Genomic DNA, 12385 nt, shown 5'->3' with positions numbered 1-12385 from the left:
TAGTAAACAGTCATTAGAACGACTAAGTGAATTAATTTCTCAAAAGAAAAACAGACACAACTACCACAAACTGTAAAACACATGAAGGAACATGTCATCTTATTCCCACCTCAGAAATTTGCAATGATTCTTGAGGTAATTAAATCAACTTCGAACATCTGCCTAGAATCCAAGAATCATTATAAGGCCCAATTTACTGCTAACTTATCTATTTCCAATTTCTCTCTCATTCTGCCAAGATAAACACTCCATTCCTGGCACCATCTCCCAAACAAGCCATGCATTGGCTTTCACCTCATCCGCACATAGTTCTAAAAGCTAGAAACACGGCTCTGCTCTCTCCTAGCTGCTGCTCCAATCCTAATCACCCTTCATGTCCCACCTCATCTGCAAAGTCTTATCTGACTCAAACCCAACAAACTCTTCCCTCTTCTGACCTAACAGCCCTGACACCGCTGGCCTTGGTCAAATGCCTTCTTGTCTCTCACGCCTGCTGCTGCTGCTAAGTCGTGGCAGTTGTGTCCGACTCTGTGCGACCCCATAGAAGGCAGCCCAACAGGCTCCTCTGTCCTTTATCTAATACGTGTGCTTCAACAGACTGGAGACATGGAGGCCAGGACTCTAACTCAGCTCTGCCACTGGTGCATGGGATATGGACACGTCACTTGTTCTTCCGAGGCCTGTTCTTCATGTGGCCTCTTTTCTATTCCTAGAACATGTTGCATGCCCCTGCCTCAGAGCTTTCACACCTGCTGTACCCTCTGCCCAGATTATCTGCTAACAAAACTATATATACATTTACTCTTGAATGTACATGCTTACTTCTATAAATTTATTAAGTACACTTCCACAAATACAAAACTACATATCCACAGTTTGTCACTATATAATTCTATACAGATTCTATGAAACATCAGAAATTTATAAACAACCTAAATGCCCATCCATAAGAGACTAGTTGAATGAATTATGGTACACCTTTACAATACTACAACACAGAGGAAAGAAGAGGAGGGACAGAAGGGGACAAACGAAGAAAAGGAGGAAGACAAAGAAAGAAAGAGATCTCCATGAACTAAAATAGAAAAATATTTACATATATATTAATCAAAAAATAAAGTTGTTAAAAAAGCAAGGTATAAAACAATACATACTTTTTAATGAGAAAAGAGGAAGTAAAGTACATAAAAATAAACATTTGCTTGCTTTTGGATAAAGAAACACAGGAAAGATAATCTAGAAACTAATGAAATGGTTAGCTACAGAATATGGGAAGGTGGTGCAAAAAAGTAAAAATTCTCTGAATGGATGTAATTTTGACTTTTGAATAGTGTTAAGTATTTGTTAAGAAAGCTGAGCGCAGAAGAATTGATGCTTTTGAATTGTGGTGTTGGAAAAGACTCTTGAGAGTCCCCTGGACTGCAAGGAGATCCAACCAGTCCATCCTAAAGGAGATCAGTCCTGAGTGTTCTTTGGAAGGAATGCCAAAGCTGAAACTCCAGTACTTTGGCCACCTCATGCGAAGAGTTGACTCACTGGAAAAGACTCTGATGCTGGGAGGGATTGGGGGCAGGAGGAGAAGGGGACGACAGAGGATGAGACGGCTGGATGGCATCACTGACTCGATGGACATGAGTTTGAGTGAACTCCAGGAGCTGGTCATAGACAGGGAGGCCTGGCGTGCTGCGATTCATGGGGTCACAAAGAGTCGGACACGACTGAGTGACTGAACTGAAGTATTTTAATTACTCAAAAAATAAATAAAAAGGGAAAAAACAAAGCATAAAATTGAATGAAAAGAGAAACAAATGACTGTATTAAAACCACAAATGAAAAGCAATTCATTCAGGTAACATTTGAACTTTGTCTATATGCTTTGTCTATATGTTTTAGTGTGAAACATTTTAAGGACATAAAGAACTGCAAAATTTTTGAAAAAAAAATCTATATTGAACTCTACTTAGTAAACTTGTTGTTCATAGTAGCCCTGGATTGGTAATTTTAAATTATTAACAGACCAAATGAGTAAATATACTGAGGTTCTTGGGAGCCAGAGTTCTCACTCTGTGAGAAGAAAGATACAGATATTTTCAGGAAGAAGGCAAGGAAGAATTGTGGCATTAGATAAAACTATGATTTTAAAAATATGTATACATATATCTCTTAGCTCTGTCCACTGGCAAGTCCTAAAAAAAAAAAACATTTAGGAGCAATAAGCACACAAAACACCCAGATCTTGATTTCTTAACACCATTCTCCATTAAAAAGAAGCAGTGCTCCTAGGAGAAAAAAACTGATTCCTGCTCTGGGACAGGACAATACACGGTGAGCTGGAAACTTCTTGTACCAGTAAGCAAAGAAATGTTCCAAGACTGATGAGGAGACAGCAAAAGGACACAGGAACCAGCTTGAAGGGGTTCCCACTGGGTAATAACTCAGGAAAATTTGGGCAGTCAAAGCGTAACGACAGTAATAGGTTATGGCATATATGAAAAAAGAATCCATCAGTCCATAGCGGTTTATAAAGAATGAAGAAAGACAAAAATTGGAAACAAAGGGGAAATCTCTTCTTTACAGAAGAATGATACCTAATAAATGGAGAAAAAAATCATGAAAATTAAGAACTCTCATACCAGTGTAGTTATTGGCAGAAAAATGATACATGAGTGCGACCACTTCCTGAAAGTTTGCCAGCAAACAGGATATTCACATAAGTTTTAAAATATTATTAATTATAAAAGGGAAAAATCACTTTTTCAGTTGAGAAATCTGAAGATGCTACTTTAATCAATGATCAAACTTAGCATCATCAGTAATAGGAATATGCCAACAATATATGAATCCAGCAATCATGAATACATTATGCAATGGGAAATAATCACTCATGTAGTACTCTTGCCAAGACTTAAATCTGAATTCAACCAAGAGAAAACTAGATTGTGAGGCAAGCTTAATAACAACTGGCATAGAGTCCCATCAAAAATTTTACTGTGACAAAAGACTAAAAAAGAAAAGCTGAGAAACTGTTGTAGTGTGAAGGAGATCAAGAGACATGAACACAAAATGTAATGTTTAATCTCTGAATAGATCCTGAAAAAAATTTATTGATGAGATATTTTGGAAATTTTATTACTTCCTGTATTAGGAATGCTTATTACCTAATATTGCTAAACTATACTGTGCATATAAAATATACGTCCATTATTACATTTCTCGGGCAAGATATGTGTATATTGTGTTTTATACAGGAAAATGTCCTAGTTCTTAGGGGTGCCATGCTAAACTAATAAAAAATGAATTGTCATGGTTTCTGCAACTTACTGTCAAATGGCTCAAAATTTTTAAAAAGTATATTCTAAGTGCAAGGTGGTATCACGGATAGGATCCTATAATAGCAAAAAGACATTAGTGGAAAAACTGGTAAAGTCCTAATGAAGCCTTTAGTTAACAACAGTGTGCCAATATTACTTATTTTTGACAACTGAATCAAGGTTACATAAAATGTTAACATTAGGGGAAACTAATGAAGGGTGTGCTGGAACTTTCCATACATTGCTGCAGCTGCTGCTGCTAAGTCACTTCAGTCATGTCTGACTCTGTGCGACCCCATAGATGGCAACCCACTAGGCTTCTCTGTCCCTGGGATTCTCCAGGCAAGAACACTGGAGTGGGTTGCTATTTCCTTCTCCAATGCATGAAAGTGAAAAGTGAAAGTGAAGTCGCTTAGTCGCGCCCGACTCTTAGCGACCCCACAGACTGCAGCCTACCAGGTTCCTCCATCCATGGGATTTTCCAGGCAAGAGAGTACTGGAGTGGGTTGCCATCGCCTTCTCCCTTCCATACATTAGATGCAACTTTTCTATAAAGCTAAAACTATTCCAAAATAAAATTTTTAAAATGTAAGTTTAAAGAGAGAGAGCACAAATGAAACAAAATGTTAATAATTGATAAATCTCACTGATAGGTATATGGGTGTTTACTGGCTGATTAACTTTTAGATAGGTTTAAAATTTGGCAAAATAAAATGTAAAAATAAAATAAAGCCATGGAAGGTTAAAAGTAAATGGATAGAAAAAGATATTCTATATGAACACTAACCAAAAGAAGACTGATGTTATTCAATCTTCTGAATAACATCAGAAGCATCATAATATATATAAAACAAAAACTGTTTTATGTAGATCAAAATATTATATTTAGCATCAAACACAGCATAAAATATTATATATAAAAAAAAGTTTAAAAAAAATAAAATAAAATAAAAAATAAAACAATAGTTGTCTGAACTAGAGGAGAAATGTATTAATCCAGGGTCGTGAGATTTAATACGTCTCCAAAATGGAGAGTACACTAAGAAAACAGAAGGTAGGATACAGATTTGGACAATTCAATCTACATCTATGACCTAATGCACGTATGTAGAACTCCACAACTGCAGAATAAACATTCTTTAAAATCTCACATGGAACATGTATAAAGACTGTTCATACACTGGGCCATAAGTCTGTCTTTATGCGTGGAGGCTTCTGAGGTGCTGGCATTGTGCTACTCCTTGATTGTGAGGTGATTACATAGGTTTTTGCTTTGTTGATGAATTCTGTTTCATTGTTCATTTAGGAAGGTAACCAGCTCCTATGATATTAATACAATAAACCCAATGCAACTTGTTTTTCCCTCAGTATTTCAATTAATTGCTGTTTTTTTCAGTTGTACATCAAATAAAATTATAGGCTTACATTTAGAGGCTTCCTTATACAAAACTTACATATCTTTAAACACAAAAAACATATTCAGTCTAGCAAGACATCTATTCTAAGAGAGAGAGAGATTGGAATTGAGACTGAGGGAACAGAGAACCATGAATCCCAACTCACCTGTAATCCAAGGAAGCATAGGTTCATAGGCTCATTTATTAAAACAGGCACAATCACTCACAATACTAAAATTATTTTCCTTTTTCTTTTTTTGACCAAGCACATTTCATTTAATTTGCCAAGTTAAACCCAAGTAGCCTTTGTTTAGGCCTCAGGAAGGATTACTTACTTTGATTTAGGGAGTAACTATAGCTATGCAGATTGAGGGAGCAACAAAAGAATCTATGGAGCGCAAACAAATTAGTTGCCCCAAAAGAACCAAACAAATATGATATGATTATTAGCCACAATAATCCTATTAGTCCTAACTCTATTATTACTACTACTACTATAACCTGATATAGTAGTATAGTAGTATTCAGTACCAATCATTGAAGGTCAGCAGCAGCATTTCAGAAGGTTTACCACTTGGCAGGCACTACGCTATTAATATATATGTAAGGTTTTCCTAGATTGTTTCCTCTGAGTATCTCACAATAAGCCTAGAAAGTAGGTACCTTATTAGTTTCATTTTATAGATGAAGAAATAGGTTGAGTAACTGGCCAGAAGGACATAAGTAGCAAGTGGAAGAAATGGAAATCTAACTTAGCTAGTCTGACCTCAGAGCATGTAATCTTATCTACTCTGCTATGCTGCCTGCTCCCAGCAGATAAACAATGATATGTACTTAATGCTCTCTAAAGGATAGTTCAGTTCTAACATTCTATGATTTGTCTTAATGACTCTGTAATAAAGCATTCAACTAGGCCCTGTAATCTCAAATTGTATGAAGCAAACTAAGGAAGCTCAATAAAATCTCTTCACATGATCTGAAAGTTAGAATTCAGGTTTCCTAGGATTATCAGGATTATCGGAATTATCTTTCTCCACATGAAATCCTTCAAGAAATGCAAATTTTTTCTTACTATCAGTCAATATCTAATATTTTTTCCTTATATGAAAAGAGATGACACAGATAATATCTAGACATTCCAGAAAGAATAAAAAAATAAATATGCAATACTGTTGGCTTGATTTTTAAACACAACTGGACTAAAGGCAAATCTGATAAATGCAGATTTCTGAGGGCGGAAAAAATCCTCTCCTTTAAAACACCTAAATTTAGTATAATCAAATAACTATTTATAAATTATCAATACTAGCCTTGAGAAAATATTATTGGTGCCTAACTGAATATATCAAAGCTAAAAAAAATTATTTTAAGACCTATTTGTTCTTTATACAAAATACTGAGTGATCACAATCAAATCAAAATATTCTCATTTGTTCTTTTAAAATCATGAGAGTTCTTTTTAAAAAGCAAAACTGATTATCTAATTACTCTTCTTTTTAAAAAAGAAAAACAGCTAACTCCATAATGGATGTAATAAAAAAGTTGCTAGCTACTCCTTACCCCTCATAAATAACATGAAGTACACCTCATACAAGAAGCATACCGACACTTTTGCATTAACCTGAAGTACTCACAGCTTCTGGGAAACAGCAAACATCTGTTAAAAAAACAAAAACAAAAAACAAAGTATGGTACAAACTATTTCTATTTGAGGCCTCAATAAGGAAAAAAAATTTATTAGGTCCAGGAATTGAAGAAAATTTGGTATAGCTACAAGTACATGCAGAATCTGATGGTCAGAAATTAAATCTATTTAGGTCCAGCCTAAGGTTCTCAGAGCCTACCTACAGGCACAATCATAGCAGTAATATCCTCAGAAACCAGGATAAATCTCCTGTGCCTTTGTTTAATGAACTAAATAGATCATTGTATCACCAATATCTGCCCGTAGCCCATTTTCAGTAAGATGAATTTTCTTGTTCATGAGATCCACGTGGAAAACAGCATGCTCAGAAATGGGGGTCTTTTCAGTGTGCTCTTTTCCCAGGACAGGAACTCGCCGAGGCCCCAACACTGGATCGTCAAATCTCATCAGTTTCACTTTGGAAAGGTCTACAGCAAAATAAAGTAGCAATACGAACATTTAATTACAGTCACTAGCTCAAACCCATGGCTGAGTCTCATAATTCATGTTTTAAACACACTCATTATATCTTAAAAAATATTTTCATCAGGTTATTAAACAGGACCCAAACTCAGAAAGCAAAGATAAATCTAACAAATCTTCATCCTCTGTCAGCTTTTACCCAGATCAAAAACTGGCAGAACTTCTGTATAACACATCTTCTGGAATTATAAACCAAGGGGAGGGATTGAGTATATTTTTGAGAATTATCCCACATGCTCTCTCAAATCACTTTTAATACACTTCAATTAACCATTTTTCAGAACATTAAAAAACCTAAAAGTTTTTTTTCCTTTTCCTGTCTTGCTTCTTGGAATATTTAAAAGTGCAAGAATTGTAGCTTTCTTTTGGAAGATAATTTTGGAAACAGAATTACTACTCTAAGAAACAGCATTACCAGATTCTTGTTTTGCTTAAATGATGAAAAGTGTATTAACAAGCTGATGAGAGACAATGAAAGGAGAAGAACAGGGGGAAAGGGCACAGACTTTAGAATTTTGAGCTTCTGGATGAGCTCCAACCCTCCCCTGCTTGAGATTTTCCTGATCTGCTCTTGTGCAAGCTGATAAGACAGCTCCTGGCAAAGAAAGCTCTTGTCCCTTGAACAAATTTATGATGCAACAATCCTGCCAACAACTGAGCCCAAAAGAAATGTATTTATTTCAGCAATTCTGAGACTTTTCAACATCAAATGGTTTTATTTTACAAGGTGGAAAAACACCATAAATAACTACAAATGCTGATTCTGGGCTTATTGCTCATTCTAAGCGTAGCATGGCTAGTTTATGCTTAACTTGATCTACGGAAACTGAAGATATCTTCTGACTTATTTCCCACCCTTTTCTAAAGTAGATTGCTGGGTGGTCCATAAGCCATACTCCCTCATGCTGCCTTGAGACTATGGCTCTTAGCATGAGAGGGATAAGATTTTAAAAAAAAAGATAAAAGGAGACATTAATGCAGCTGGCAGCTATTTGAGGAGTACAAGTTATCCAGGCATTCTATTATCCTTGGGAAACAAAGACTAAAGGATGACAAGCTTAGAGTAGGGATCTGAGGGTGTACAGAGCAATTACCTGCAACTACCATGAAGGCAATCCTGCCTAAGAGTCTTTACAGAGGTTCTGCAGAGGCCATATAATCTATCCCCAGATACAGCACAAGCCCTGAAAATTAAAATGAGAAAGAAGCAGGCCCAGTCTTCATGACAGCCATGGTCTTATTTGAGTGGAAGAATACAATTCATTTTAATAGCTATTGTAATTCAACATGCACATCAGTGGTATCAAATTATTTTCTTGCGGAAGCAATGACAAGTCCTGCCAGCAGATTTTATGCACAAGGCCTTTTACTGCAGATATGCCTCTGTCTTTCTGTCTCAATCTCTCTGAAACAGACCTCCCTCATCATTCCAAGCAATTCTGAATCAAACTATTTCAAAGAAGCCTTAATACCCAATCAGGCTCCTAAGTGACAAAACACATCTGCTTTGATGTTTCCCCATGTACTTCATTACTGCAAATAAAATTCTTGGGGCTTTCTTAGTGGCTTTACTATCTTTTCTTATCCCAGACCTGTCTTATCATTGAAAATGTTGAAATTTAAGTCTGAAACTACACAAGATTTAAGGCACTTAGAGAAAAGATGAGAATGATTGAAAGTCCCTAGGGATTGATAATGTGAAATGGAGCTTTTCACCTCCAAATTATTAGTTCAAATGTGGCATGGGTTTTGAGTGATTTAAAGTTATTATCATCAAATAGTTACTCCACAGCCTTTGTGGAGTGAAATGATGATTTTAGTTCCTAGTTCCTCCTGGACCTAGATCATAATCACCCTCAATACAATTGGCACTAATTGGACAACTTGCTGGCTATCATAGCAGACAGAGAAGTATGTTATTGAATTTCACTCCTTTCTCATTTCACATACTCAGTTCTCTTAGATATCAAAGTATCCTGAGGGCTTCTGGAAAAGTCTTAAGTTTAGAGCTCTTCTGTAGATACTTGGAGGAATATCAATTGCAAACTCCCCCTAATATTTCTCTCTTTTCCAAAATTCACAGCAGCTACTAATATCAAACTTAAAGCACTTTATGATAATATTATTCACAGCTAGAATAACAAAGGAAGTAAGAATTATGCCAGAAGCTCAGTGAGAAAAGACAAGCTGAACAAAACACACCGGTACAGTTCCAAAGAACCTAGTCAGTGCTGTATCTGAGAGTATTTAAAGGTAAATCAGGTTTAACATATTATATAATCCAATTTCCAATACACGAATAAAGCCTCTTATGCACTACAACCTCATAATTATCCTATCCAGTGGGTGCACACAAATACCTATTTTCTTTAGAAGCTATTATATTGCTCTTCAGAGTTAAGAGTTCTTCCCATTACAAAATTTTCTCATGACCAATATATGCAACATAAAACAGCAAAAAGGACACAAAATGGCTTCCTGTATGTTCACATTTCAAAATTTTCAAGTTCTGCTTTTTGTGGCCTATCAGTTGCAAGAATGGCACTATCATTCTACAGTACCTGGTTTATTGGCAGAACATGCTAAACGTCTACACAGATAAACCTTGAAAACATTTTGCTAAGTGAAATAAGACAGACAAGAAAGAACAATATTGTATGATTCCACTTATACAGGTAACCAGAGTCAAATACATAGAATAAAAGAGCTCTTGCCAGGGACTAGAAGGAGGAAGAATGGGAAGCTATTGTTTAATGGATAGTTTCAGTTTGGGATGATGAAGAAGTTCTAGAAATGGATAGTGTGATGGCTGCACATCAATATGAATGTATTTAATGCTAATGAACTACACACTCAAAAAAATGATTAAGGTGGTCACTTTTATGGTTTGCATATTTTACTGCAATTTTTTCATTTTTTTAAATGTCTACAAAAAACAAAAATTTCCAGTCCTAACATATTGCTCGGAGAAGGCAATGGCACCCCACTCCAGCACTCTTGCCTGGAAAATCCCATGGATGGAGGAGCCTGGTGGGCTGCAGTCCAGGGGGTCACTAAGAGTCAGACACGACTAAGCGACTTCATTTTCACTTTTCACTTTCATGCATTGGAGAAGGAAATGGCAACCCACTCCATTGTTCTTGCCTGGAGAATCTCAGGGATGGGGAGCCTCGCGGGCTGCTGTCTATGGGGTCGCACAGAGTTGGACACGACTGAAGCGACTTAGCAGCAGCAGCAACATATTGCTGGTACACAGTGAAACAAGTTATCAGCATTTCCCTCATGGAAGTACACACATTCCCTTCACCCTCACAGGGCCCATCCAAATGATGTTTTCTCCATAAAACTACCCCTGATCACCACAGCTGGAAATAAATAAGCTCACCTTTCTCTCTGCTATAAGTGGTATCTGTACCTCTCTTACTGTGCTCAGCAGTTTCTCCTTAGAGATTATGTACTTCAATAGTTAAGTCCCCTACTCCTTCAGGAGATGCAGTCTCCTAATGAACAGTACTTTGTGGACTTCCCAAAACCCTTAGTACCTACACAGGAGTCTTTTCGTACACATTTATCTCTACACACACACCACACACAATGGTCTCTCAAAAATTTCGAGAGAACAAAAAATGCATGGCAGAATGAAACAGGGCTATTTTAAGTCTTCTATGTAAATGGAATATTGTTACCCTGAATACAGTTTGAAAAATTAGGTCACTGTATGGGATCTTTAAATCTTTTCAGGAAATTTTTATACTGATGGCATGTGGCCCAATCAACTCTTGATTGCCATCAAGAAGAGAAGGGAGAGATCATGCAAAACAGGGAATCTCAACATTAATTTGTCTTCATAATTTAGAAGAAAAATAATTTAGAAACACACTAACTCCCTTCACGCATAAGATCAGCTGAGTGATTTAAAAAAAGAACTACAAATTATTATATCAAATCTAATCATAAAAGATATAGACTTAATCTTGCAAGACTATTTACATATTTTACCCAGAGACATACTGTCTAAAAGAAAGAATATGAGCTTTGCAGACAAAGACCTATGTTTGAATTGTTTGAATTCCAGCTTCAAGATTTACTAGCTGTATGAACTTTATAAGTTATTTAGCCATGCAAACCTCTACTTCATCATCTGCAAAAGGGGAATAATACCCTCAATGTTAGACAGCTGTAAAAGGATTAAATGACAAACACATGACAGACACACAAAAAATTTTATTCTTTTTCTTTTCCTTCCCCAGGAACAGATTCAGTCAAGCAGGTTAATTTGGAATATTAAGGGAATATGTTGCTTAATTCTGAATATCTCTGAGAGATGGAAATTGCTTGTTATAATTTTAAAGCTACATGGAATCCTGGTACTTCCCTGCTGGTCCAGTGGCTAAGACTATGCTCCCAATGCAGGGAGCCCAGGTCCAATCCCTGGTCAGGGAATTAAGATCCCACATAGTGCAACTAAGACCTGGAGCAGCCAAACCAATCAATCAATATTTTTCAAAATAAAGCTAGATGGAATCCTGGAAAAACACGTAATCCAGTGCTCATTTTATGAAAAGAGAAATCAATTCAGAGCTTCAGTGACATGTCCAAGTCACCAAGCTACCTAGTCACAAGGTCCCAAAAGAGAAGATAGGTGTCCTGATTCTGTGTCCAATATTCTTTCCACATTACATGACTGTCCCTAAGCAAGCCAGTTACTCTTCCTTCTTCCTGCTGCTTAGAAATCACAAATCCATGAGCTAGTGCCAAACGTGCACTTCAGGAAAGCCATTTACCTTTGATTCCTCGGTCCACTTTCATTAAACGCCTGAGTACAGAATCACGGTTATCTCCTTGCCTGATTTCAATTTTGGTTGAGAAGTGGCCACTGAATGGTTGAGGATTCAGTAGGGAAACTAATACACCAGGCTAAGAAAATAAAGAGAAAATGACTATTAATTAGAAATCAAATCTGAATACTGCTGAGAGAGGAGTGTCTGCTAGACTTTTAATGTCCAAGGAAATACAGACTTAATTCTGATATTTTAAAATCAAGATCAAAGGATACTCAAGTATGAAAGAAAAGATGTACAAAAGCTCATGCTTATAACCAAATGCCTGCATAAGAGTGACTATGAGTACACATATCTATGCTGATGATGGATAGTAACAATGATTCTATTTTCTCTTCCACAACTACCACCGTTTACTGAATTCCTACTAGGTACCAGATGATGGTACTTTATAGACATCATCCCTATATCCTGAAAAGCAGTTCCTTAAAGACCTCTTTTCACAGATAAAAAGCTGAAAACCAGAAAGATTAATAAAGCAGCCCAAGGTCACATAGCTAGAAAGAGACAGAGCCTCACATTTACTGAGCATAAACTCAGTTCTATATCATACTGCTTTCCACATTGTATAAGCTATATAGTTAAAGACAATACTCATTATTTTAAGTGAAAGAAGTTAACTGAGCATTATGAAACGTAAATACATAGTAGCTTAAGGGAATGCTTGAA

The 12385-nt window shown here is 36.4% G+C and overlaps 1 protein-coding gene across 1 annotated transcript in view; it reads right to left on the bottom strand.

Moving 5' to 3' along the window:
* Positions 1-5751: 5751 nt before the first annotated feature.
* The window catches only part of LARS1 (leucyl-tRNA synthetase 1), a 63564-nt gene continuing 56930 nt past the window's right edge, over positions 5752-12385 (bottom strand). Inside the window, exons 31-32 of the mRNA XM_040239798.1 lie at positions 11660-11792; positions 5752-6820 (exon numbers count right to left, since the gene is read on the bottom strand). Of these exons, the coding sequence (XP_040095732.1) occupies positions 6615-6820; positions 11660-11792 (339 nt within the window). The 3' untranslated portion in view covers positions 5752-6614. The remainder of the gene's footprint in view (positions 6821-11659; positions 11793-12385) is intronic.

The sequence above is a fragment of the Oryx dammah genome, unplaced genomic scaffold (genome assembly GCF_014754425.2).
Source record: "Oryx dammah isolate SB20612 unplaced genomic scaffold, SCBI_Odam_1.1 HiC_scaffold_5, whole genome shotgun sequence".
In the NCBI taxonomy this organism is placed as follows: Eukaryota; Metazoa; Chordata; class Mammalia; order Artiodactyla; family Bovidae; genus Oryx; species Oryx dammah.
Note: the sequence above shows the minus strand (reverse complement) of the source record. Positions and strands in the feature narration are given on the sequence as shown.